We start from the raw sequence: 27861 nt of genomic DNA on the forward strand, positions 1-27861 counted from the left end.
TGGGAAAAAAAGCTTTAATTTCCAATTTTACTGAGACAATAATACATTAAGTTTTTCTGAAAGCTTTTTCAAGATGATGGCTTTGTGACGAGGCATCCAGCATCAACAATTGCAAAAATATATTCCATTTCCCTTTCACCTTGCTAATGAGTTTTGCTGTGAAAAGAGGGGACAGACTTTGCAAAGAGGAATCCTGTAAAGGAGCAAAATGCATAAAAAGCAATAAATAAACGTGTTCTTCTAAGGGTGGAGCAATATGTAATTGACAAAATGGTACATTTCACATTTCCATGGAGGCATTGTTTTTTTCTTCCAGTACCAACAATAAGCACATCTGAACGAAATATGTGGAAACTGTTTCCTGGGCTAAAATGACATGAAAAGGTCAAATATACATGTATGCAAATAGCTAACATTAGAAACATTTCAATTAGAGTCCTTGAAAATGACCTTTTAAAAATGCAATTGGCGCATCATATCATAGCCAATATACTTTACACATTTAAACAAGGCATTTGATATCAACCTAAATGATGAACAAAGCACTTTGAACAGTGGCAACAGTGTGAAGCTACACATGTGTAAATATGCCGGCCCCAGTTTTTTTTTCTTTTTCCCAGAAAACCAATCCTGTTTCCAGGCAGAGTGACTCTGCTTTCTGAATGAAAAGGCACCGTCAGTAGTTTCGCTCCTGCAACAGTAAAAAAACATCACAGTCAGCACTTGAGAAGCCCATTTCATGGAGGCTACGGTTTCCCCAAAACACGTCCAGAGGAATGTTAGATTATCTTCATTCATACTAGGATCAGACTGATATGTTGCACGCAGAGTGTTACCCATGATGCAATTTGTTTGATTGCAATAATCAATATGATTTTAGTGGTAAACAGGGAGCCCTTAACTTGAGTTACCTCTGTAAATGATCTGGACTTTCATGACCTACATTGTGTTTTGCTGGCATTTTTGTCATCCTGCTGTTATTTTAAAAAGGTGTGAGTACCTTCATAACTCAAAGATATCCAGCCTTCTTACCAGAATAAACACACTGGTGTTTTCAGACACACTCTCAAATAGACACAAGAACCAAATAAGTTTAAGCTGTCGGGTCCTGAGAAGATCATCAAACAGACAGAATAAGGAAAATATCTCTATGGATGTGCAGGAGTGATAAGAATCCGTTATTGACCTTAGCTCTTATATTTAATTCTCTGAATTGTTCAACACTATACGGGCCTCTTGCAGTTAAAATGTTTGCAATAGTCAGTGCTAATAAATAATCTTTTCTTGGAAGTTTTCATATGTGCCACGACAGACAACCGGTGCTGGTCTCAAATCCTTCAGCCATCCCAGAATACAAGAAGAAGAAATGCACACTTAGCTGTGACAGAGCTGCTGAATATGTGGCAAATGAGCTTTTGCACTTAGAAACCAAGAGAAGCAAAGCGTATTATTGTGTCTCGATTGCTCCATCGGTTCTTTCTTTCCAGAGTGGTTCTCGACAGGATTAGAGAGTGAATTAAATTCCTTTTGCAGTTCATGATGATTCAACAGACGACAAATGAAGCTAAATACGTTGACAGATTTAAGACGTACATCGAAAAAAACTAATACGACACGGATTAGACAACTGTTGCACAACAACTATCCAGTAACTGAACCTTCCTTCAGAATAAAAAGAGAGAAAAAAAAAGAAGACATTTACGGAAATGCTTTGAACTGTGCGGAGAACATTTTTGAATAATGGTAGCAGAATTCTGGAAATGTCTGACACACGTGCTAAGGCAAATATTAGCTTCATTCTCCCATTCTCAGCCGTTATTAAGACAACCTTTGTGAGTGCAGCTACATCCATGTAAATGTCCAGAGAGCACTGGAATCTGAGCACTATTCCCTTTATCAGGCCACAGCTATTGAAAGTGATATAAAATAAAAGGTGGTGTTAATTCAAATGAAAAGTCTCAAATGAACCCCGGTGGTTTGAGCTGAACGACCAACCCACCACACCACCGTCCACATGCTTTAAAGCCATTGCTGTCACATTCGGCAGAATAACATTAACATGTAAACACTCACTGAAGTGAATCGTTTGTATTCAACTGAACATAAATCATAGTAAGTGGTAGTAAAAACTGCAGACTTTGTAAATGATCATTACCCTGTACGCATTTAATACTTTGTCTTAAGACTTAGGGCAACTGGTATGAATTTGTTTGCAGTGCACATAAAGCTTTAATACCTCTGCAGAACAGGTTATGTTTTCACCCTCGTCTCTTGGTCTGTTTGTTTGATTGTTTGTATGCAAGAATACACAAAAACAACTTGGATCTAATATGGTTCAGGGAAGAAACCATCAAAGTTCAGGTTCAGGCTTTTTTTAAATAGTTGCTTTAACATTGCAAGACAGGGAGTTTTTCAATCTTGATGAAAAAAAATCAGGCCCCTTCAGGGAACTGAGCGTTTTAATTTGGTGCATGACTCGAGATATGAGTGGGATGAAGGTGTTTTTTCATTACGTAGGGAAAAGGCAGTTTGTGGTACTGTAGGCTACATGTGGGGGAATCTGACGGGATCATGAAACCTGCCTCACATTTGTGTTTATTTTTTTGCCATTGCAGTATTTCTCAGAAATCAAGCAGGATGAAGGCAGAGTGCCTCCTAATGGCCAACACCTGGAGAAACTGTTCCTCATCCCCATATTAGGATTTACTGTTCTTCTTGTGATAACATTCTTGATAAACTGATATACACCTTTGTCTGTTCTCATTCCTGCATTCATATTTGCATGAATTTTGTCCGTCTGCATGTGGTCTGAAGAGAGATACTGTTTATAGCAGGATCATATTAGTGCCATTATGTAATGTCAGCATTGGAACTAATGAATAATTGATGTGATCAAATGTGTCAACATTTGATAACAAATGGCAAATGAACAGATTCCTCTGTATGTGTAATACGTAAAGGCTTCAGGAGCATTGGTTTCCCTCTAAGATTGATTGTGCCATCAATTTAATACTATTTCTAAATCAGCACTTTTTTATTGTTTAGCTCTGACGAGATAAAGGAGGGAATAAAAATGCAATCAGGCAGGAAGGATCACATCTGTTTTGCATTTCAGGAAATGGATTTGGCTTTGACTGTGTCATCTCCCCATTCTACAGCAGAACAAGTTCCAGCCATAACAGCCACAATCAGAGATGAAAGCCGTAGTGTTAAAGGGCAACATCTGATCACGAGTTGGTGGTCTAAACCCACTTTTAAAAAACAAAACAACCTTGCCCCTCGATTCCATTAGCAGGAGGAGTAAAGTGAAAAGTGTCTCAGTGGCTCCGGGACCCAGCTACGCAGTCTTTGAGTCCATTAGGAGTCTTTTGGTCCAGTATAATCACACCCTGCCGAGGGCAGAGGCCGGTTACTAGGAGAGCTCCTGTGCTCGGTCGTAATCTGTGATCAGGCCTTTGATATGCGACAATTTCTGATGGAGGTACTCGCATCGCTTCTTCTCTTCCCGATAACCAGGAAACTTCTGCAAGAGAAAAGGAAGGAGAAGAAGAAGCAGTGAGTTCTCGGTGTCACACAGTAAAATCATACATGATGGGCCACAGGCAAGACCATTTTCATATTCTTATCATAAACCTCTATTGGTTTTTGTTTTTAATACTAGTCTTTCAAATTGGATCCAGTAAACTCTCTTACGCCCCTTTTCCCTGGTAAAAACAACAACAAACCCCACTAACATCTGGCTATTGTCTGTGATGGGAATGGACTCAATCAGCATTCAACTCTGTCTCATGTGACTGTGCAGTAGACACAGGTTTATATCAGCTCTGGCTCCGATTGGCAGAGATGCACATTTTCGACACTCAAGACACTAAGGGGAGAAAGCTCATCAGTTTTTTGGTGTGTTAATGTCGCTGAACATGAAGCATCGAGGGTAAAAACAAAAAGGCAAACTGCAGCTGGCAATGGCTTAAAAGTTATTGGCCTTTTTTGCAGGTTTACCCGCATTTAAAACACCAACATACTCAGTAATTTTGGTGTCAAATAGGTATTAATTTTATTTATTAATTAATAGCGGGAGTTAAACCCTTGGTTTATGCCACCATCTCATTTGAGAGATTTGGTAATAAACACACATTTGTTTCAGCTCAATTGTTGGAAGGTTTCACTCACAATAATGAGACAGATGATACATTAACCTGTCTCAGTAGACTAGTGACATTAGGGAATCATATTATATCATACAGCTATCAAAGCCATGTCAGAAAAAAAGCAGGAATAAATTGACGCGAGGTTAAATGCCAAGTGTTTTGCCACAGCCAAACAATCCATGACTAACAAGGGGGTGATTCAGGGGACATGAGATATTAGATGATCATAGATTTGACTACAGGTGATGTTAGATGATCAGGGGCTTTAAAAAGGATGTTTATAGAGAAGAACAACCCTTGACTGAAGCAGAATTCTCCTGAGCAACTGTTTATTCTGATGTGCTAAAATGACTCCTGCCTATAAGTCTGATGAACAAAGCCATCTGACCTCAGTGAACTGACAATCTATGATGCACTGACGATCACACTAAGCTTAACAGAATATTAATACTATGTAATATTTTGTTTTAATTTGACTTTTTCAGTGTAACGTGTTCAAATCCTTACATGTAATTATTTTCTTCATATGAGTGGTTCTTGCATTAGGCCTAGAGCCTGAAGTGTTAGATGAAATAATGTTTAATCAAATGTATTCTTACCTTTTTATACTTTCTGTACTTTTGTAGTATTTGGTCCTCCATAAGCTGAAAAGGTAAACAGAAAGAGAAGGTGTTAGGTTGCTGTGTATCACGAGGGTTTGGTGTTTTGGTAGAAAAAGAGCAGCAAGTCTCTGGTCCAGAAAGTACCTTGTACTCTTGTGTCCCCGGGGAGAGAGTGTTGATCTTTGAGCCCAACTGAACAAACATCTCTGTGATGGCCCCGATCCGGTCATGAAGAGCTCTGTATTCATCGTACTCGGCACAGAAGTCGTCCTTGTACTGTTGACGCTGATCCAGTGCTTTAATGGTGCTGTATTTTCTGAAAAAGAAAGAAAAACACACGCTGTTTCAAAGAGCAGATGTAATCCTCAGGAGCCAACTTGCCTCGCCAAGTCTTTCCAGTAGATGTCAGTGCAGACTGGTGGCGTGAGAGGCCTGACACGTCACTGGTTTCACAGCGTGATGTGTTGACCAGATGTATAAATGCAAAGCATAAGATCATTTGTTTTCACAGTCATCTCGGCTCTGCTTTGTGACATCTCATGCACACATGTGTTTATTTACCTTCTACTTATGTGAATGTTTTAAAGCTGACTCAAACCCTTGAGCGTCAGAAATGTGTTGCATGCTGTTGCATTTTTCAGATTTCACTCCTGTGACATAAATCCTTTCTAAATCTGGGAATTTAACATTTACACAGTCAGGAACAAGATATGAGATTAATCTTACATTAAATAGTCGGGCAGCTCCTCTGCTGAGGCTCGATTGACAGGTGTTCTCTCTCCCTCGTGCTCTGCAGATAGAAAAAACACATGCACACGCGTTGAGGGAAAAAAAAAGGTTCGAGCAATCAGCCAATGCAAATGCGATATTGTGCCCATCATATCAAGGCTGATGGAATCGTTTATCACTGTCTGTGATAAGAAATCTGATCCAAGGCGAGCTGTTACGTCAGCAGGCGCGAGTAGGAGTAAACGCTGCCTGCTGACTCGCTCGACCATAGGTCACCCAGCTGTTCCACAGTCAATCATCAACAGACTGGAGCTGGGGGGGGGGGGTTTGCTACAGTCCCAACACCGCTCACTGCGCTCACACACCAAAACATAAATTGCTCTTTCTTTGCTTCCAGCAGCAACTATAACCCCGATGATTTTTTCCCTTTTCGCCGAGTGAAAGCCGATAATCTTCACGGCCTGAACCAATAATATGAAACAGATTGATGGAAAGCTCAGTGAGATACATGAAATGTGGCAAAGGTTTTAAGGGAGGGCAGTTTTACTGTTCCAATGCCACTTACCTTTGAGATTTTCTTGTTTCTGCTTCAGGTCTGGACTGGTTTCAATCCATTCTGGTTTAAAGCGCTCTCGTTCCTTGTCTTTGTGCTTTTTAGACTTCTTCTTTTTATGTTGGCCATTGGGGAACGGTTGGTCAGTGCAAATGGAGGGGTCGGTGTGTGGGGGCTTGGGGCTGGGAGCAGTAGGCGCTGGCTCAGTCCTCTCCAGTTTGGGAATAACAGACGACCCACTGAGTTTGTGCGGCGAGTACAGACCGTTTGGGCTCCCCTGGAGATGATTGTTGGTTTTGTCGAAGTCCATTTTGATCTGTATAGAGTTTCCGTGACTGGAGGCGCTCCGGGCCCCGTTGGTGCCGTAGTCTCCATGAGAGGGCGACTGCAGAGGCAAACACTGGTCAAACAGTCTTTGTTTTTTGGGGGTTTGACAGCTGGATGGGTCAGAGGGAAATGGGCGTTTCTAGAAAAAAATAAGAAACATTACACAGTGAGTAATTGGCCTCCATGTTTTGGATAGCAGAGTGCGAATGAAGTGTGTTTATTTTCATTCTTGCCAGTAGCTGTTAGCCTAGCATAGCATAACTACTGCAAAGATGTGAAATTGCTATCCTGTTCAGAGCTGATAAACTCCATCTGTAAACCACATTACGTGTTATTTGTTTACTATATTTTGACAATTCACCATTTTACAAAGAGGTTATCATAATTTTTCTGCCAGGGCCACTAACTTCATGGAGTTTCTATTCACTGTTGAAAACCGGTCCTCGACAAGAAATAGTGTGGCACATTTCCTTTTAAAATTAAAATATCAATTGCTCCCAGCCGCAACTATAAGTCAACCCTGAGGATTTTATCCTCCGTATTATATTCATTTATGCAACAAAAAGGAAATACCTAATAAATGTTGGTATTAAGAAGCAGTGGGCAAACGTAGGATTCTTTCAGTTCAAAGTGAATAATTACCACAGAGAGATTCTTGGCAGGACTGAGTTGTGAAGGAGAGTCCCCGGGAGTTTTGTGGAATGAGCTGTTGGACTGGGGGCTCTTCAGCTGGCTACTCTGCAGTGGCTGGAGTTTCCTGGAAAAAGATTAGGAACACAGCACCTTCAGTAGGACAGAAATGGCGCCAGATGGGTCATAAAACTGGCTCTGGCAGATTTTTCATACAAGTCAGGGAGAAATTATCATTCATTATGACACATCTTTCAGAGAGCAGCTTTTCTGCAGAAGAATTCATCATTGACATCACAAAACTGTCAATCTTTTGATTTTATCAAAAGTTTCTGCATGTTTCTGTGATGTGTTTTGTTTTGTGGTGATATGATCTACACGAGGCAGCCACAATGACTGAACACAGTCCAGTTAATATAACAATAGCAACAGATTTAACCTCTGTACGACCAAACCCTCTCTGTTAATCTGCTTCCTACAGCTCCTTCCTCAGGCAGACGCCACCACAAAAAACCACTCCCCTCACTGGATCAACCCTCTTAATCATTCAGTTGGTGCAAGTGGAGTTAGGGACCATTAAACAGGAAGATCCTCCTCCAATACACAATAAACTACAGGAAAAATATATGTTATTTCTAGTATTTACAGCCTATCACTGTTTTATCACTTGGCAAACAATTTAATGACAGCAAGTGTACGTTTTTTACACTTAACAGGGTGGTGAACAGACGGGGGTTGTGTAATCAGCAAGCGAGGCTTGCACTTTTTCCAAAACACTCATGAAGCACATGGCCGGCATGTTTACTGGCTGGCAGAGGAAACATATTAGATGAGGACGCTCGCCCTGCAAAACTCAGCCGTGCTCCTCTGAACACTTCCATACTAATGCCATTTGGCAAACACTGTGAGAGGAATACTTCCCTCTGCTTTGATGTGGCCATTAGGAGATGTATCAGTGCAGAGGCGGATTCTTTCAGGAGCTCCTCTTTCGGCCTGATCATGGAAGACGTCTACATTATTTCACACATCTTTCTGTATTAATGCCAGCACTGTCACAAAGTATCCATTCCTAGTCGTATATGCATTATCTGCCTGGGACTCAAGAAATACATTTTAAACAAAGACTGAAAACATAGAGACGCAGCTAGTCTTGTTCTGTCCAAAGGAAACTAAATACACTGAAGCTCACATATTAACTTCCTTACAGCTGCTTCAGACATGCATTGAATTCTGGAGATTTTCCTGTATTGTTACACAGGGGCTTTATGGGAAAATACGAATGGTCAAATCAGTTGCTCTGGACATTTTTCAGAGCTTGTTCTGCCAGCTTTCTAAACTGTACCCAAAACATCTAACTAAGCAGCAGGAAAAAGTTCGGAAATTTGACAGTGAGCAAGTGGGCCTATTAAGGATTTTTTGCACACGTTGGATGCAAAACACAAAGAACAAAGAGAAAACAAAACTCGCAGGATGAAAGAGAGATGTCGTACTTGAAGAAGACGCTGTGGAAGATGTCAACTTGGACAGACAGCGACAATTGAAAGCTTATGAAGATACGGGCTGACGTTGCTGTCGGTGTGCTCACACAAAGAAATACCTATGATTTCCTCAGTGAAATTCATATGTCATGTCTCGCCTCTTGAGAGCCAAGTTTTCCTTCTTTTTCCAGTCTTATGCTTATATATACAGTACATGTGTATATGCATATTTCCCAAAGAGTGAACAATAACTTAGTAAATTAAACATGTGTATCGATGGAACAAAACAAATGACTATTATGGTATAGTGGTATACCAACCTGATCAGGAGCCTATGGATGAGTTGCTTCTCTTCTTCAAGATATCCAGGCCAGTCTTTCTGGATGTGTCTGTAGAGCTCGTCCTTCAGAGAGTAGCTGTGGTCTTTAATGTTGAGTTTACCCACCTGAAAAGGCCCGACAGCTCACAATGTTAATATATCAACAGAAAGAGGACACAATACAACAAGAAAATAGGCCAACGGAGGTTGTAAAAGCACCAAACTGTGTTAACTACACTTTATATTTGAATAAAACAGGACCTGTGTGCCAATCAGTGGCTCCATATTGTTTCCCTGGTACACAGTTTAACCCCGGCCATTATGCAACTTAATCCTGCTGATACAGATCTCCCCAAATCAACCACTTGCAATTCTGAAAGAAGGTAGATCCCAGCTGGAGACACCCCACCCCTCTGCTGTCAAAACACAATCTTCTCTTCCAAAGATAACTAAAGCACAGCCCTAATTACAGCTACCAGCGGCGGCACAGTCTCCACTCGATGATTGCACAGGGACACACACACTCACACACACTGTGAACACAGGAAAACTGCCTGAAATAACCGTACTGACTTCACCTTACAGAGAATCTTTATATTAATAATTATCAAATGAGCTAGTTCGGCACGAATTCATGTTCATCGTTTAAAACCGCTAAACGCTAAAAGCATCTGAATTTGCATTTCACACTTCCCATTCAGGTATTTCGTTGTACTCGCTGTATCTGAGGCTTTTTAATCATTAGTTGACAATGTGTTTACGCAGCAATGTGCCAGATGTCTCACCTCATCCAGCACTGGGGTCAGGTCACTTTTGTCCTTTGGACTGGCCCGCTCCCTCTCCAACCACAGTAGCAGCTCAGGTTTCCTGTAGGGCTTTAAGGCCAGAAGGTGAATGACGCGATCTCTCAAGGGCCGGTGTGCGACGGCGCTGGGAACCAGGCTCCTCTTGTTGTTGGGGGAGTGCTTGTTGCTGCTCTCTGAGCCTGATACCAGACCCGGCTTCCTCTGGACCTTCACATATTTACCTGAGATCAAAACAAGAGATACATGTTATTGTTTCAATATGACTCTAGTGGAAGATTAGGGCACATTTCTTCTGTCAGTAATGATGAATCTGAAAGTTACCACACCAATACTCTAAATATGATTTATATGGGAAATTTATCTGATAACAGGATTCATCTTATCCTGTAAACGCACGACTAATATATCATTGCTAATCCAGTCCTCGGGCCAGTTATACAAATCACACTGATATTTGAGAGACAAGCCTACACACGAGAGAGAAGCAATTAAATGTGATCTTTGCTATAATGCTCTATTGTCATGCAATCTCCTTTATGCAAACTGAACCGATGCAGCGGGTGTAGCACATTCAGATCAATCTGGAGATGCAGTTTACACACCTACAGTAAATACCTTGACCATGGCACAGAGGCAGTGGTTCTGCAAGTGGAAAACAGTGCAAGGGGTTGACAGTGGGGTTAGCCTACTGCTGAGTAAACAGAGGAGAATGGAAACTAAAGTAAAACAGAGAGGCCCTTTCTCTCTGTTGCAGCACCACTTCAGTTCAGGCAGGCAGTGAGAGTAGATATCTGCAGACTATAAACTCATCACAACTTTAAGCCACGCTTGGGAGGTTGCCATAGGTCAAATACTTGCAGCATTTTCACATGAACAACATGTTGGACTGATGTGTAACTGAAAGACACTTAGTTTTTGTTTTAATACTGTGCAAGGTTACTTGTGAGACTCATTTTGAATCTTTAGATCTGCAAAATGCAGCAGTCTTGCATGAGCTTGTTTCAATGTTGGCTTTGAAACAGCTTGTGAAGATTTTAGGCAAATATCCTTACCGCACTGAAACAACCTGCACTGCCACATTTCAAACATGCAGCAACTAGAGCCATTGGTGGCTTGTAATAAATAAGAGCAGCTTGAGGGAAGTTTAAGACTCAAGGAAGTCTGCATTTATGATAAATGGAATGGTTTTCTGTAATGTGTTCATGTTTATGAGAAAAATAACTTCATGACCCAGATACATTTATTGTCAAAGCAGCTTGTACAGCACCAGGTGAGCTCAAAACCTCACGGGCTCGTTTCCAGCTGCAGGTTTTATGACTGAAAAGTAAATCATACATTATCATCTAAATTATGGACCTTTTGCAACTCTGAAACCTGTAATTGTGACTTGATATATGAAGATATTTTTTTTTGATGCGTAGAGCATTTCTGTACCATAAATATTGAGTCGTCACAAAACAACTGTCGGCACATGCATGATCCATAAACCCTTAATTTCTGTCCCTGGAGCCCCGGAGAAGAGAGAGACAGCTGGATGGTTTGAAATCATTGTTCAAGTAAAACAGGATATCTGTCAACCTCTGCATGTTTAACAGTGAGCTCTCGTGTCTGCTTTTAGATGCATTTTTTGTTGAATGTATTTTGTAAATGCCTCTTTGAGGTAATTTCTGTCGCAAAGCATAGTTCCAGCAGTAAGTACCCGAAAAATCTATTTGTGGATTCTTAAACCATTCTTAAAATAATCGACATGCATTTAAACTGGTGGCACCTCTAAATGTCATCAAGCCCCATGGACAGATCATTTATAAAGATGCAACATGGTCAATTTAACTGTAAATGACTCTAAAACCATGGCTCAGGCAAGAAGAAGGTGCAGAATAAAATATATTTAAGAGTGAGATCCTGCATGTAAGATCCACATTACTCCAGGCTTGGCATGCTCCTTTTTGAAGAGGTTGTTTAGAGATATTTCAGATGATTAAGAATCAAATTCCTTTCAGTGTAATTACATTTTAGGCAAAACTTCATCTGTGTTAGACTTGTTGGGGCATATACTTCTGGTGAAATCAATCACATTAATGGTGCTGGTGGGCAAGCTGGCACAGTGCCTGAGCAATCTGGTCAAAACAAAAAGGATTTACAAGAAAGAGAGGACTCCCTCGCACGTTAATAATAGGTTGGCAGCACTTTGATCAATTATGTGATAACTTCCACACCATATGGCAATTATCAGCAGGATGATTCGGTGAGAGGAAATGGGTTAGAAGCTTTCTGGGTATGTGAAAACTCTGTGTTTATCTGTCCTTGATCCCAACGTGCTTGACGGCTGCCACGTAAGACTACGGCTTGAAAATAAAACAGCATGTAGTTACAGCCATTAGGCCAAAAGGCTTACTTGGCCCGGGCTTTATCTCAATTGCTGAGCGGCTCCAGATGTCCTTCTCCACCTGAGACATGCGCTCCCTGGTCGTCTGGTAGGAGTCGTCCGTGGCACAAACTGTGATCTTGTCCTGAATGCTGCCCTGGCCCTCCAGGTGATCCCTGCCCTCCCTGTGCAGAGGAAAGAGGAGAAGGAGAGAGGACTTGAGAGTTGAAGCATTCAAATTCTCTTGGCTCATTAACTGGCCTGTTGCCAAAATCAAAGCATCAGGGATTATTGCTGTCGTATTTTGATATGTGGTGTTGTCTGACGCACACATCGAACTGGCTCGGTGACTCGTGTCTGCATGCAAATTCTATTTCTGTTTCACACAGCTTCACTCTTAGCAACAAGTGTGGTGTTATAAAAGCTAAAACTCCACTAGAAAGAAAGCAGACCTAATGTTACCGTCTGACCCTGCATAGCCACCAACACTACCTCTCTGTTCTCAATTATGACAGGTCACACCTCTGAGGTCAGTCATAACATTACAGCATTCGGGTGTTATCGTAGTCTTGTTTAAAAGTAGGCTGACAGTGGCGCAGTCTGTTGTTGTATTGAAGAGAGGCCATTGTTAGGTGAGGCCCGGTGGTCTGAGTCTCGCACCAAATTTACTACAGATTCCATTTGTGGTCACCTGTGGAAAGACTTATGGTTGCATGCTGCTTACCCTGAGACATACTGGTGAATGCAGTCGAAGCTGGACTGGGGCTTGTCTTTGCTGTCGCTGGATAGGTAGAAGGAGAAGACCCGGACTCCTTCTGGAGATTCAGGTGTCGGTGCCGGGATCTTTAGGTACTAACAAAGACAAAAGAAAAACAGGAAGTTTAGAAATATGAGATCTTCGAGGTAAAAAAGTAAAAATGAACACCCAGTCAGTTCTCCATTTGTGTTTACGAAACCCAAGTGATGCTAATTTTTAACTTTTGACAGTGTTGTGACATGCTTGAGTGTGTCTGCTAGCATTGCTAATTTGAGTGGTTTATTAAGTAACAAGCAGGTTTGCCCTCTCCCACTTGCATCCTGATCCGAGTTTGATGTCGCCTCAACGGAGAAAAACACGGATTCAAAATTAACAACCTTTATTAAAAGTGACAGGAGCGATCTTGACTTGCTGTCTTATTTTTTTATCACGCCATAAATGTGACCTAAATACTCCACCGCTTGGGCCAATCACAGGAATCACAGGGGCGACATGGGACAACCCCATCCCCCACCCCCTCCCCAGGTCAGGAATGATGACCTGTAGCCAGTCACGGGAGGAGTCTGTCTGAACGGCAAAACATAACAATAGTATTAGCAGTCAGCTTTTTCACTTGAGTGATAACCTCTCCTGTCACAGACTGTCCGTGTCTCCCAAGCAACAAACAGACTGAGAGGTCGAAGACTCGCTCTCGCTCTCTCTCTCTCTAGTGCGCTGTCTCTCTCTCTCTCTCATCAGAAACCTGTTACATAAAATGACCCAAAAACCCACTTCCACTTAAAAAGGACAGTGCAACATAGAAAGTCATTATCAGGTAATGTGTCCTTTAAAACACATTGGGCAGCTGCTCTCTTCTCCTCTGCCTGCGGCTGTGTTTCACCCTGAAAATGTAAAGTTTTGGTGATAGAACGTCCTTGATTCGGCTGAACCCCGACAACAGTCCCCCGTCCTTTACAAGCATGTGCGTGCTCACTGAAGGGCTGACACTTGTTTAGAGATTTCTGCAACAGCTCAAATCGCTTCCCCTTTTTGCCTTTGTAGGAGATGTGGTACCCCCTCAGGCCTGGAAGCATACTGGCGATTTTAATGGCGGGGTCTGGAGAAGACCAATTGTCAGTCCAATGGACTTGACTCTTTAGTTATCGTTAGTGATTGATTATAGGCTGCCGGGCTGAGAGCGCATTGCCCCTGGCAGATATGGCAGGCAGGACTATAGCTGTCACAAATGCCCAGTCATGCAGCAAAGCCGTAAGCAGTTTTTTTTCCGCCCAGAGCCAATGAACAATTCCTCTCCTCCAAAACCCCTCCTCCTCCTCCTCCTCCTCCTCCTCCTCCTCCTCCTCCTCCAAAACCCGACGCCTGCCGTCCACCCTGCCCCCATCAGCCTCCAGCTTTTCCTTCATGTGCACAAGCCCACCCATGTCAACATAAAACACAAAGCAGCCCGCAAGACCATGGACACTTGAGGAGCACAGCTGACCATTAATTCTGTCCTATTTCTGTCTGACCGTTCACGTGACGTGGTGAAGCAGAGTCATGCATATGTCTGCTTCGTTGATTTTTTTTTACACTAATTAGGAACAATCAATCACAAGAGCATCAAAGTGAGCGTGGAGAAAAGGCGAGCCATGTCCTCAGGGCCTATTACTTTAAAATGAGTAAAGTAGTAGCCGCCATGACCAAAATTACAAGCAAGAAGTCACCAAAAAGCAGCACGCCGAAGAAATGCAGAAATGAATTGGTTTTTAAAGTGAAAGTCCTGCTGAACAAAGCCTAGTAAGGACATTTAGCTTAGCAATACCGCCACCACATCCCCTCTTTCAGCCGATGACAGCGGTAGGAGCCCCCTTCCAACCATGCATTATTTTTGCCTGTCACCCCCATCCATGCCACCGTGCACACTTCACATTCTGATTCTAATCAATGTCACTCAGGTCAGACTGTTCAGGGGTCGCCACCCATTTTATTCACAGCATCCTTCTCGAGCTTCATAACCGTCATTTAACCCATTAGCTCCCAGCGCCTGACTTCCAAAGGAGGAGCCGCTTTGTCTCACCGCGGGATCACTAATGTAGCCCTCAAAGTGTTGAGCAAAAACATCTCAGCTTGGTAGTTTGAAGATACATAACCAGTTAGCTTAGCTTAGTAAAAACAAGTGGATACAAGCGAGGAAAAGTTGCCAGGCTTTGTCTGACACTAGCAAACATCTTATCCCTATCTCATTTGTTTAATCCACACAAAGCCAAAATGTCCCAAATTACAATCCTGCTGTGCTTTGTAACTGCTGATAAACAGTGGCCACTATGTGAAAGAGTACAACTACGAGATAGCAGATGATGCTATAAGGAAGTGTAACAGTCAACAAACTGAGTCAGTAAAGCTTCTTTCAGTCACACACTGTAGTCCTGAGATTTTAATGAAATTTGCCAGAGGGGCTGTACGAGAGAACGCTAATGTCTGAGCCAGTTGCTCCTGACATTTTCTGAAACTTTTCCTGTCAGCCCCCTGCTGAAATGTCTAGGAAAAAGTCTGAGTCAGCCACTGTGACAATACCGCTAGACAGTGTCCGGACATTTCACAGTGAGTGAGTGGGCGTGTTGTGGATGTCTCTATGACGCAACGGATGCGAAAGGGGAAAAAAACAAGTAAAATACAAACATCTCAGGAAGACAAAGAGGAACTGTACTAATACAACAGGCCAACGATGATGACAACTTCGTAAGAAAAGAAGATACAAGAGCTTCAGGCGATAAGAGCTGACATCAGTGTTGATGTGCTGTAAACAAAGACACCGCTCTACCCTGACATCACTTCTTGCCAAAATGTTCTGGACATTTTCCCATTCTTTTTGAACAAGTCCTGACCTGGACAATCGGCGGCTTCAGTCTTCAGGTGATAAAGGCAAACTGTGGGAAATGTCCGGAAATTTGGGTCTGGTTCATGTCTGAAAAAACAGCTCAACGAGTCACTGAAATATAATATCCATCCTAAGTTTCCTTAGGTTAGCTACTATTAGCCATCATATGGTACTGATCATACTGTGCCAGTATCATAGCCTCCTAAACTTTTTAGAGAGCTTTATTTCAAATCCTACATTTACATAGACTGGCTTCGATAATCAAAATAAGATGTATGTGAGTTTTGTAAAATGAGATATTATTTCATCCCTGACTGTGGTAAAACACTGTTGTTTACCCTAGTTCTTCTGGATTCAACCCTTTGATAGATAACACCATTGCTTTTTTTGACTTCAGGTAATGTCAATGATCACATTACCCAGTCAGTCATTGACATTTTCGCAGCACACCAACATCAAAAGAACTAACTCCTAACTGTGCCATAGCCAGACAAGACGGTTACAGATGAAGGCTTTTAACGCTGACTAATCATCACAGCCAATTTGATGTCCTTTTCATCATCGTCCCACCAGGAGAGGCCTGATGAAACTAACGATGAGGCAGGAAGTGCTCAGTAAGTGACACAACTTGTTCCAACAGGGCTGTGATCCTGGAGCGGCTGTCACTCAAGCAGTAGGTGTAGATTTACATAGAGACGCTGAGTCATAGACATCTCTACATGGAGCTTATCCCCTGAGGCTCTGCGTGTGTGTCTATGTGTTTGTGTGTCTCTGTGTGTGTATTTTACTTTCAGGGATCGAGGTTAAGTATCCCTCAAGTTACACTGCGAGATGTAACACCTACATTCAAATAATATTTACATCCGCTTTGATAATTCTGGTAAAAAATGGGACAAAACTTATAAATTAATATAATAAATACGCTAAATTCTAGAATGCCCCAAAATGTTTATTCTTTAAATTTAAAAAAATACAACAATATAATCTTACATATTTGCAGTTGTATTTAAATCTCCTATAATTTGAATTTGCTAGTCCTGCAGAGACAACTATTAACTCGCCATTATGTGTCCAGCTGGGAAGGACGGGAAGAATTCATTTAATTGCTTATGCTTCATAGTATTTTAATTATGATCATGTGCTGCATTTAATCTGTTGATTAATTAGTCAGAGACAAGCTTAGTGGGGTATTATCATCAGAGTGTGCTATTAACATTAACATTAACACGTGTCCGTTTAATGAAATCGAGCGACGTCATAAACACACAGCACTGAGCGATGTGTGCACTAATGCTTCTCATTACCATTGTATGAGTAAGGCCGTTGGACAGTTACAGTCAGAGCAGCCACATGGCAGAACAGCAATCCTTAGCACCTTGTCAGTGCTGCCCCCCTCGGAGCGTCCGGGCTGATACAATAACTGCCTCTGTGGCCTTGGCCCAGCCACATCTGCTCCTCCGGGCCCTGGGTGTTTGGAGATGTCAAATACTTTCAAGCTGTTGTAAGGTGTGAACTGGACTGGAACAGAAAATCCCAGCAGGGGACTCAGCGTATGAACAAGGACAAAAGGCCATATCGGTGATGTCTTTTAGCAAAACGTTATCTTTAACACCATCAGTGTGTTAAAAACTGAGGTTAAACAGAGTTCTCCTTAGCGCTGCTATTTGGTGAGGCAGGAAAAATACCTTTAAAAACTCAAGCCCAACATCTGCTTGGAAAGATGAGCCGACAGTTTCTCTCTGTGTCTCTCTTTCTTTCTTTGCTTTGCGGACGAAAGCGAGAAGGCAGGGATCCCAGCTCTGGTATTTGGCATGGCAGCACTGAGATGGAAGCAGGCGCCTGGATATGTGATTTACTCTCAAGTCTTTGCCTCCTGCCCCTGTCTCTGACAGTAGTTACCATTGTCTTCTCATCTGAGCCTACTCAGCCATAGCTGCTCTACGAGCTGCCCGTCTTTTGTTCTAGCTTCTTCCCCCACAGCGCTGAGTGCAATGGCCCGTCGGCCCGCCTGGATTATTCATGAACAGCAGGGACGTGTGGCTGTGTGTGTTGGGGGGGTATTGGGGGTTTGGGTGTGTGTGGGTGTGTGTGTGCGGAGGGGAGGGGGGTAGGGGGGTAGGTAGTAGCTCCCAGTAGAGCCACTACATGAGGGGTTGTCCTAAATAGTTTTCCTTTAGGAATGTGTAACCCAGTCGAGAGGAGGGGGTAGGATTCCCCTGACTGGAGCAAGTGCATTTATCCCTGATTCACCCTTTATTTCTGTTCTGTTTCTAATTTGAGCTCATGCATCATATAACCGACTCTACAAGTTGAGGTTCAGGCCAGAGAGAGGAAAACGTCAGACTGTCAGCCGTGTTCCAGTGTCGCGCGCAGTCAAGCAAGTGCAGCGCTGTTGACAAACCTTGTCTCAGGGAAACACAGGGGTCAGACTTAATGTCCCCCCTTGGCCGGCCTCAAGCTTCGCACAGGGTGATCTACAATTCCACTGTGAATCATTGGTGAAAAACAACGACATCACCTCTTATGCTTTAAATTATGCTCTCAGTAGGCCAGCATGTACGCTGCAGTTCCTGTTCTGGAGGATCTATTCATTGAGGGGGGTTGGTAGAGACAGGAAAAAGCAAAAGAAAGAAGAGGGGGGGTTGGGGACTGACAGGGGTTGGGGATATGGGGATGGGCAACTGTCGAGCATCCCCCAAGGTACTGGCTGTTATGCCAAGCAGAATCTGTCTTTTTTTCCTTCTTTTTTTTCCCAAAGAGCATGGGGGCTAATCTGTCAACCTTAACAAACACTCTCTTTCTCCCCACCCCTGACACCCCCACCCCTCTTTACTGTAAGTGCCTTCCCTCTTCATACACAGAGGGACAGAGTCACCACTAAAAAGACCTCAGTTACATTGTATTAAAGTGGCTGGCCGGTGTTTTCGCTCATTGTGATATCCAAAGAAAATACTAATAATCAGTTATACAGTCACGGATTGCGTTGTCCTGGAAGTACATCCTCTTTTAATTCCAGTCTAATTTGCATTAAATGGTGCTGGGAAATTGCCTGAGCACGTTGGCCATTAGGCTTCAGGTGCACTGACACCCCCGATGTGTTTTGTTTATTCCTCTGCTGCTTCTCTGCAGCGACCCCACAAAGCGCACGGAGCTCTGCACTCTCTCCCATTATCGGACTTTTCTCCCCGTGCAAGCGAGCAGGTCCGTAATCCTTTAACAATTCGCAGATTGTGCGTTGGAAAGTTATGTCCAAACCTGATTAACGCGCAGGGAAACTTGGAGAGAGAGGGGGAAATCCAAAACATGCACTGAGACGTGATGTATAAAATCCGATTGCTCGGGCTCGGTAGAGGTAAGCCAAATAACACAGTGAACTAGCTCGAGCTGTCGAACTCATTCAAACGCCACAGTGTACATAAAGAAAGGGATCCTCAGTCAATCCTTTTAATGTGCAGTGAGATCCCTGCTCTTTATGAAAAACTTGATCAGGAAATTCGATTTAAAACTTTAAGTCTTTCAAAGTCTGCTTGACATTATGATGCTATCCAGGGACATTATTCTTACTGCCTCCAACTTGGTCATTCTATCACAGAGGAAACAGCTGTTCTCCGAAAAAATAGAGTGGAAATAGTCTTTTTTATCCAGTACGTATCTTCTACCATCTTTCTTATAAAGATTACATAACCCTGTTAAATCCCCCGGTCTTTAGATTAAACAATGGCTCCCTGGGGTTGTTTTGAAGCTCTTGGGTCTAAGCTTTAAACGCTCCTCACCACTGCACATGCACAGACACACTGCCTTTGTTTATTTACACCGTCTCTGCTGCTCATATCCTGTTTTTCTGCATTTTTAAATACGAGAAAGAAAAATGGTTTACAATAAGAGCTCCTCCGAGGAACACTTTATGAAACATTACTCATGAAAAACATTGTCCTATAGCTTTACAAGACCAATTGACCTATTGGATACATTAATAATTAATTAATCTCCAGTTTTACACAGACTGATTCAAAGTAAGAAGTAATTTAAAGGTCAACAACCTTATAACCAATCTGAATTGTTTAAGACCTTAATGATGCCTGATTTGAACATCTTTAGTCTGTGAAATGGGGCTTTATTAAATGCACAAAAAAGTTATGTTTTCGTCTCTGTTTGTGTGTTTGTTACCAGGATAATACAAAAATGACTTCACCGTATTCTTTTTTTTTTCTGTGAGGGGTGGGGGAGGGCCAAAGAAAGAACCATCTTCCATTCTGGTGTTAATCTGGATCAGGGGGCAGATCCAGCTGTTTTTTTCTCACTTTCTCACAACATTGTGCCTTTTCATTGATTTCTTGAAAAATAATTCATGGATGTTCATGTAATAACTCTCAAAATCCAGCTCTGGTGAATTTGAATGATATTTCACAAGGGCCAAATGTGCCTTGGTGGTTGTATAAACACCATTCTATAGTTAACTTGTTATGTTCTGGTAAAATTGTAACTTTTCTAAGAAAAGTGAGAGAGGGGAGAATTTGTGAATGATATTTAGCAATATGTATTCACGACACAACTCCCGAACGAAAACACAACACAGGAAAACCCAACTCTTTTTCACAAACTACAGAGTGAGACGCTCTGCAGCTTCCTGCAGGATCTCTCCGCCTGGCTCTCTAAAAGTCCGTAGGGATCCAGGGAAGTCAATGTGAGAACGCAGTGGGGGATCCCCCGCTGGATTCACCACGAGCGTGTTGGGGCGAAAAATGAAAAATAACCAAAAAGGAAAGAAATATCCAGTGACACACACCTAGAAGACAACAACAAAGATCTCTAGAAGGTCTCTGGTGATTAGAGCTGCCCCCGGTTTCTGTGTGTTGTATAGAAAACCACGTGCTCTCCGCAGCATTGTTAATACGTCACTTCCTGTCTCTGCCGGCTGCATCCGGTTGCTCCACTTCTCATCTGAATAAGACGGAGGATTTGTTTCTGTTGTGAATGCGTCTGTGCAGAGAACCTCCCGCTGTGTTGGACATGTGTGAAAGGCAAACTGAGGGATAATTCTGTAGCCAATTCTCCGGCTTTTACCCGCAGGTCATGTCTGAAAATGGCTTGAGTGTCTAATCCTGTTAGATTTGCATTTTTTAAATACTAACACAGGTCACCTTTGGTCACACAGCCGGACCAGTATGTGGCCTTAAGGTCTGATCTTATACAGCACTCTAAAATACTCCCACAGGCACCATGGCATCCTTCAAGATGCCCTGTTTCAAGCTAAAGAACTCGCAGAGTAATGACAGAGGAGCTCACAGAAGAAAATGCCTTTTAAATGTAGGATCTCATGAGGCCTGTTCCTAAAATATACTGTATGATCAAAAAAAATCCTAAGGCCAAGTGCCTTTGCATAAACACAGAGCGCCTCAGAGGAGCACAGCGCACATAGACTTTGCCTTGCTTAACACATCTGGATGAATAGAGCGGCGTGTGCCCTTTCAGAAACACGTGGGACAGCTCTCCCTCTAACTGCAATGCCACTGGGAGAGGACAGCTCTCCAACCGCATTCCTGTTATTGTTATTCTAATTAGCTTCCAGAAAAAAAAAAGAGGAAGAAGAAAATGATGTGCGCAAACACACACACGCACACACACTTCCACAGTGCAAAGGCTTATTTGTAGTGTGAACGAGAGGCGGGGGGAGGGAGGGGGGGGGTGTACAGTCAGAGCAGCCGTGTGTGAGGTAGAGGCCCTGATGTCTCCTAAAAGGATTCAGCCAAGTCATGGGGCGAAATGGCACAATAATCAAGAGAGCGAGGCGAGGGGGAGCCGGGGGGGGGGGGGCGCTCAGCCTTCACACACAGTCGTCGGGAGAGTATCTTTAAGAGCACCCCTACATTTCCCCCCTCGTCCTGACACTCTGCCTTTATGTGACAGCTGTGCACATAAAAAACAGCCATAAACAAAAACAATTACACTGGAAACTGCAATTGAACATTTATGAACTGAGGAGGAAATGAAAACGATGTCACACCTGACACAGCATACAGTATTCAAATGTCATGTCCATGTTTACTACGCCAATATTACATCCATAAAACCTGCATTCAGGGGTAGAAAAACAAAACATGGTGAGCCCCTCAATGGTATGTCACAGTTTTGCAATGCAATCGGTGAGATGCAGCGTTCACCAAGGAGCAAGCGGAACGATCCACAAATGGGAGGATGTAAAGTAGGTGCTTTAAATTAGAGTATTTATGTTAAGTGGATAAAAGCCATTTCCCAATCTGTACACGGCCTATAACCAATAAAAAGTAACACAAGTTGAATTTCTTACTGAAGGAACATCGATCTTGCCGACAAGCAGGTGGCGTCGCCTGCCCTAAAGGAAAATAAGCACTGGGATGTGAAATTCCAGGCCATGGGAACCGAGAGCAGCTCCCAATATATTCCTTAATCCCCTCTGATGATTTCAAAGTAATCCACAATCAAATATCCTCTCAGCATTGAGCTTTTGCTAAATGTATGAAATAAGTATCCCCCTGCTTCTTCTATTTCTTTATAGTTGCATCACCCTCATCTCCACAAGAAATTCCAGTCTTTATTTACCAGACCCATTCGGTTCACTTTCTTCCTATATCATAATATTTGATATGCTCCCTTAGATGTTTCCATCCGTACGTTTCACTGCGGCCGCCAACACTAGTTTCAGAGAAATCTGGGAGCTTGTGTCTTTTGCATGATTACAAGCTTGGCAGGCAATTTACAATAGTACCACTAAATGCCGCAGGGTCAGAGAGAAAGGCGGCCCAAAACCTCAGCGTGCTATTTCTCGATAGGAGCCCTGGCCCCTGATACCGCTGAGCCCTGGAGTGATGCCAGGACAGTGATTTGAAGAATTCTTCTGGTTTTTGTGGCCGTGGATGTGCCCCTTTACATGAGATGTGACATTAGCCAACGAGAGGAAAGATCAGAAAAAAAAAGCAGTCGCAGCTTCTGTGCCCGGGCTCTACAGCTGGGAGCTGTCAACGGACACAGACCTCCTCACTTGCGACACATGACCTCTTGAACCTCGCGCTGCTGTTAGGGAAGGGACGAACTCCAAGAAAGCACTTGATGGAGAAATAATAAATAGGGAAACACCTACATCTGTGACTGTAACCCTCCAACCTGGAGAAACAGATACTGGTTATCCCCCTCGGTCTGTTGTGTGCCAGACTGCCATGTTCGCCAACATCCTCCCCCCACTAACGGCTTAATCTGGCTTCCCCCACCACCAGTGGTTGCAGCTACCTCATTAATGCCCAATCGTCCAGCTCGGGGACTATTGTCAGAGGGGGAGGGAGCCCATGCTTGAATTCCGCAAAGCAATTTGAATATATAATGTGGTAGCTGAGATATTATCACCAAATCCTATTCGGTGATTAAAGCACACTTAGATTGCACTCACTTAACATTGCTTCAGAGAAACACTCTTATAAGCAGGTTAATCTGCGGCTTGTTTTAGAGATGTTTCATTACAGCCTAAAATTAGTTTCGGTTGTGGAACCGTTCTGCATGTTTTCCTGGAGGGAAATTCCACAGCTCCTGTATCATTTCTGTCTTCTAAATCTTTCATGTCCGCACGGAGACAACAGGCTTGGAGACACGGGGGCTCCCCGGGGTTCGCCAATTCCACCACCTCCTCCCCCTCCCCGAACAAAGCCTCCCCAGTTGCGAGCCTGACCCAGTAACCTGGCTAACAGCCTGGGGGTATAGAGTACCCTGTCTTAGGGCTTCCAGTGCTCGTGTGAGCGCACAGGGCCAGCATTTGTGTACAGTCACTTTCGTCAATGCAAGCGGCTCTTGCTGGGATTAGAACAGCTCCTTTTAGACGGGGCTGTTGTGTGGTAAATGTGTAGTGGCCTAGCAGGCAGGGCCAGGGAGGTTTTAATAGTGGCTGGGCTAATCTGGCCGGACACAGGCATCTTTCTTTACTGCCGCTTCACAGGAATGCCCTGTTTGTTGTCGGTGCCAAGAGACTTTGGAGATCATGTACTCATCACTCAACATGCTTTTCTGAATATTTGACCCATCATAATATAACTGAGCAAATTCTAGGCTGGACACGGACAGTTTTATTCAGACTATTGATCCAATTCTGAATGGGACATTATTTAGATTATGCTATTTGACTATTCCATTCATATTCCCATTGACATGATGGGCGATGGTCTGATTATTACTAACTTAGGCATTTCCTACTACCTGTTTAAACGCAAACCCAAGAAATGCACTGGGAATTGCATTATATTCCACATGTTTGAATATGATTACTGTTTATTCCCAGCATGACCTCATATGGGCTGAGGTGATCAGACAATGGTGTTTGCTTGGCAGTGTCTTATTACTATCATCTGAATCAGGTGAATATTGGAATATTGCTGTCCATGTCACAGGGTCTAATGACGCCTTTCCATGGGCACTGGCACATTAACAGCTACAGCCATGTTCTCCATGTGGATTCCTGTATCTTTCAGTTTCCATGATCTGAGTGCCTGACATTAAAATCATCCCGACGTTGGCAAGCGAACAAGGCCGACCTCTCTGTCGATGCATGCAAGTGCTCATCGGCTGCTCGAGAATCAAGTAAGATGTGCAGAAGAACTGTCATAAGTGCGCTCCACAGTAAATCAGAACTAATTAGAGCATTCAATTTCTGAGGCATTAGGGAGAGTATGCAAAACATCTTACCCCCTGGCTCCCCTTGAAGCAAATCGCAGGCTGAGTTGATAGTGATGCCTGAGGAGGAAGAGAGAGGGAGAGAAGAAGGGACTCGTCACTGAAGCAGAAATGGTGTTCATATTTAATCAAACGAATGTCTCATACATTACATGTGAAAATGTATTGCCGTTGTTCTGGTTGTGCTTCACGGATTCCTCTAGATAACAGCGTCGGGGCTTGGTTAGACAAAAGCTCTGTAAACTCTCCTTATTAAATGCCAAAATACCCCTAATTACCTTTTGCCATCATTGCCTTTATGAATTACTATGATATTGAGTCTTCAGTTCAAGGGCTATTAGCTGTGATCTGCAGAGGAATGTGAGGGATTGATCCATAGCCATCAGAAAGCTCCATGTCCGTCGTGTGTGTGTGTCTGTTTCAGCTCATTTCCAAACAAATTAAATGAAAAAAATGAACCTAGAGAAAGACAAAGCTCCTTCTGAAACCATTTCTCTTCCTTTTAAAAAGGTGCTTTTCATAAGCCCTGTGTGCTGTGGCTCGTAGAAGCGGTTCTGCTCTCCAAGACCACAGTGTACCTGGCTCGAACGCATAAACGTCATATTGTTTCCTTCTCCCAACCGGTGAAAATATATCGACATTATAAAAAGAGTGTGGCTTTAAAGGCAACGTGATACAAGTTTAATAGGTGTTAAGTGATGTTAATAAATCAATAGTTAAGTGATTTATTAACAACTTGCCTATAACATGATGATTCATTAGGTGAGTGAAAAACACATGAGCGTTAATGAATGGGGTAATGAAGGGTTTTCTTGGCATTATCACAAAATAAAGAAGGGGGTGAAGAATAGCCGAAATTATGTTTATTACAGACTGGTAATCCAAAGATTGTTATTAATGGATATGGTTAATGATGAGGAAAGTATTACTAAATGATTAACCATTACCATTATGAGAAGGGTTATGTGTGGATTAATTTGATTAATCCATCAACATACCATTTCAATACATTTTTCAAATAATAATTTAAGTAATTTTCTCAAAATCAAGCCTTGAATGAACTGGTTTTAATGTTTTGTACGTGAGTATGTGTTTATATCTTGGTCTGATGGTTGGATGAAAGATATAATCCATGAAAAATGATAGAAAATAATCTTTCTGTAGCTAAAACTATCAGTTGATCATGTTGCATGGGAACTGTTTAGATCATCAATTTATTTTTGTTGGGTTTGGGGGAAAGTGACAAAATTTCTCTCGCTCAAGCTTCTCAACTTAAGTCTACACTGGTAAATGAAGCATCTTTAGGCTCTGGGTATGTGTGAGTCGACTCAGTCATTGCTATGTTTTCATATACAAACCATCAAATGCAGAATAACTTCCTATTTATCTTCTCTTTAAATGTGGAATTATATAAGTCCTTATTTTGGCTCTGTGGACGTTTTTAAAATGTGTAGTTCCCAAATTAAAAGTCTGAATTAGGAAAGAAACCCTTTAAGTTTGCAGCCCCTAATAAATGTTACAGGAGAATTTTCAGCTTCAAAAACTAGACACATTTACAGAGTTTAAACTCCTATAAAGTCTCTTGAGTCCAGATTTTCTGAGTTCAAGTGTTTCATATGATCAAGTTAATAAATCAATGTGTTTGTTTGGTTATTACTTTTACCTCTGAAACTATGTTGCTGCTCCTCTTGGCCAGGTCTGTCATGTATAAGCTTAGTTAGGAACTAACCTGGTTATATAGAGACAAATTGGGATTGAAGGATCTTTCAGTTTTTTCTGACACAGCTAAATCCACATTCGCAGCCCTGATACAAGACAATACATTTTATATCTTAGACTGAGTCTTCCATTAAAGCTCTCCTCGATGACACCACAGACAGGAAAAGCCACAAATATATCAGATGTAGTCACAGAAACCCTTTCAGTTGGAAGCTGCTGAATGTGGACACATTCTCACACCTTAGTGAGAGTGCAGAGGAGTGTGTGGTCTTTGACTTGGAAAACTTTTAGCAGTATAACCTCTGCTGCTCTGCCTGCTTGCCTGCCTGGCTGGCTGACTGGCGGCTTGGGCCCGGAGGAAGCTGTCAGACTGGGTGAGCTCCACAGAGTTGAGTCTGCTTCAGCAGTGGAGCTCCAGAGCTGGGCGGACTTCCAGGCGTGTAAAGGGCAAAACAAAAAGAATACACAAGAGCCGAGCAACAACTTGCTAAGATCTAGCTGGCTGCCACTGAACCCCCGACTCCTACTCCCAGCTCTCAGCCCTATTGTGGCCCAAATACACTCATTTGTTTTGACTGCTCAGACAAAAAAAACAACCAATGAGGCTTGTGCAGCCATAACTACGAGGCTAACTGTCTTATCGAGCCCGGCTCTGGGATAGAAGATAGACTAAATGATCCAGGTCTAACCTAATGGACCATAAAAAGCAATAAAACAGTCTTCAGATCCAGGGCAGAGGAATAATTCCCCCTCATAGCTCCTTCATTAATTCATTCCCCAGAGCAGAAAAAAAAAACAGCTCTTTAAAAAAAAAATAATACATCCATTGACATCCAGTCATCTGTGTTCACCAACAGTCTCAATGATGCATTTCAGATTTATTATATGAGTAGAAAAAACAGGAGGGGTTTAAAGCTCGGGGCAAAATCACTAACCTCTGTCATTTGGGAACTTTAATACCTTTTGGGTTTTCGGGAAATTGAGCTTTTGGTAAACAAGCAGACAATTTCAATTCACCACAACCCCCCCCCCCTTTCCCCTGCTTCAAATAAAATGTCACGCAGGAGAATTAAAATTGAAATAAAGTCTATTAATGACAATTAATCAAGCTGTGGTCTGCTTTCTATTGTAGCACAGCCAGAATGAACCAGCCTGCGTCTACCAGACACACCGACGCGTCTGTGTCGATGTCGGTCCAGAGTCTACTCAAGAGTTTCAACTTTACTTTCTATTGACAACAGCAACAACAACAACCACCACCGCCACCGCCGCTGGTGTGGCGTCGGGAGGGGATTCCACAGTTCCCGGAGTTGGGGAAGGACGAGAAAGGAAAAAATGCAAAACAAAAACACGAAAACACAAAACACCCCACGCGTCAGCTGTGAGGTGTTTGTCGGTCGGGATTTCCCTACCTTCAGGTTCTGGGAGGCTTCCAGGGTGCGGATGGCAGTGTCGGTGAGCTTGACGTGGTACAGCGTCTGATTGGGGCTGCTTTTGTTGATTCTGCCACAGGAGAGTCCATAACGATGCTCCTGTCTCAGCGCTGCCATTTCTACTACTGAGGACTACTGCTGACATTCAGCCCGACGTGACGGCGGAGAGAGAGAGCGAGCGGGGGCGGGGCTAGGGACACGCGCACGCAGGCAGGCAGGCACACACACACACACACATACATTTGTGTGCTTCTAGCTTAGTAAGGACAGACATTGACAATACATTCCCTAGCCCCTTTACTCAAACCTTAACCATCACATATAAAGTCCTTAACCTAATTTAAACCCTAGAATCAAGTCACACAGTCCGTTGAGGAAGAGAGGACTTGTCAAAATGTCCTCGATTTGTAGGGTCTATGATTAAAATGGTCCTCATGAAGATATAAG

General features: G+C 42.8%; 1 protein-coding gene across 1 annotated transcript; it reads right to left on the reverse strand.

Moving 5' to 3' along the window:
* LOC133954848 (RNA polymerase II elongation factor ELL) lies at window positions 1-27564 on the reverse strand. Its single transcript, XM_062389359.1, has 12 exons — window positions 27394-27564; window positions 24275-24322; window positions 12682-12809; window positions 11988-12142; window positions 9572-9813; window positions 8788-8912; window positions 7002-7116; window positions 6045-6498; window positions 5477-5540; window positions 4895-5066; window positions 4748-4792; window positions 1-3523 (listed from the first exon to the last, which is right to left on the reverse strand). Exons 1-12 carry the CDS (start codon window positions 27529-27531, stop codon window positions 3413-3415), a joined length of 1797 nt encoding a protein of 598 aa, XP_062245343.1. The 5' UTR covers window positions 27532-27564; the 3' UTR covers window positions 1-3412.
* Window positions 27565-27861: the final 297 nt, after the last annotated feature.

This window comes from Platichthys flesus, chromosome 6 (genome assembly GCF_949316205.1).
Source record: "Platichthys flesus chromosome 6, fPlaFle2.1, whole genome shotgun sequence".
Lineage (NCBI taxonomy): Eukaryota > Metazoa > Chordata > Actinopteri > Pleuronectiformes > Pleuronectidae > Platichthys > Platichthys flesus.

Coding starts and splice junctions, on each gene's coding strand:
- LOC133954848 (XM_062389359.1), bottom strand. CDS start 27,531: ATGGCAGCGCTGAGACAGGAGCATCGTTATGGACTCTCCTGTGGCAGA. Junction 5,067..5,476: donor GAGCTGCCCGACTATTTAAT/GTAAGATTAATC, acceptor TTTCTTTTTCAG/AAAATACAGCACCATTAAAG. Junction 4,793..4,894: donor CGGGGACACAAGAGTACAAG/GTACTTTCTGGA, acceptor TTACCTTTTCAG/CTTATGGAGGACCAAATACT.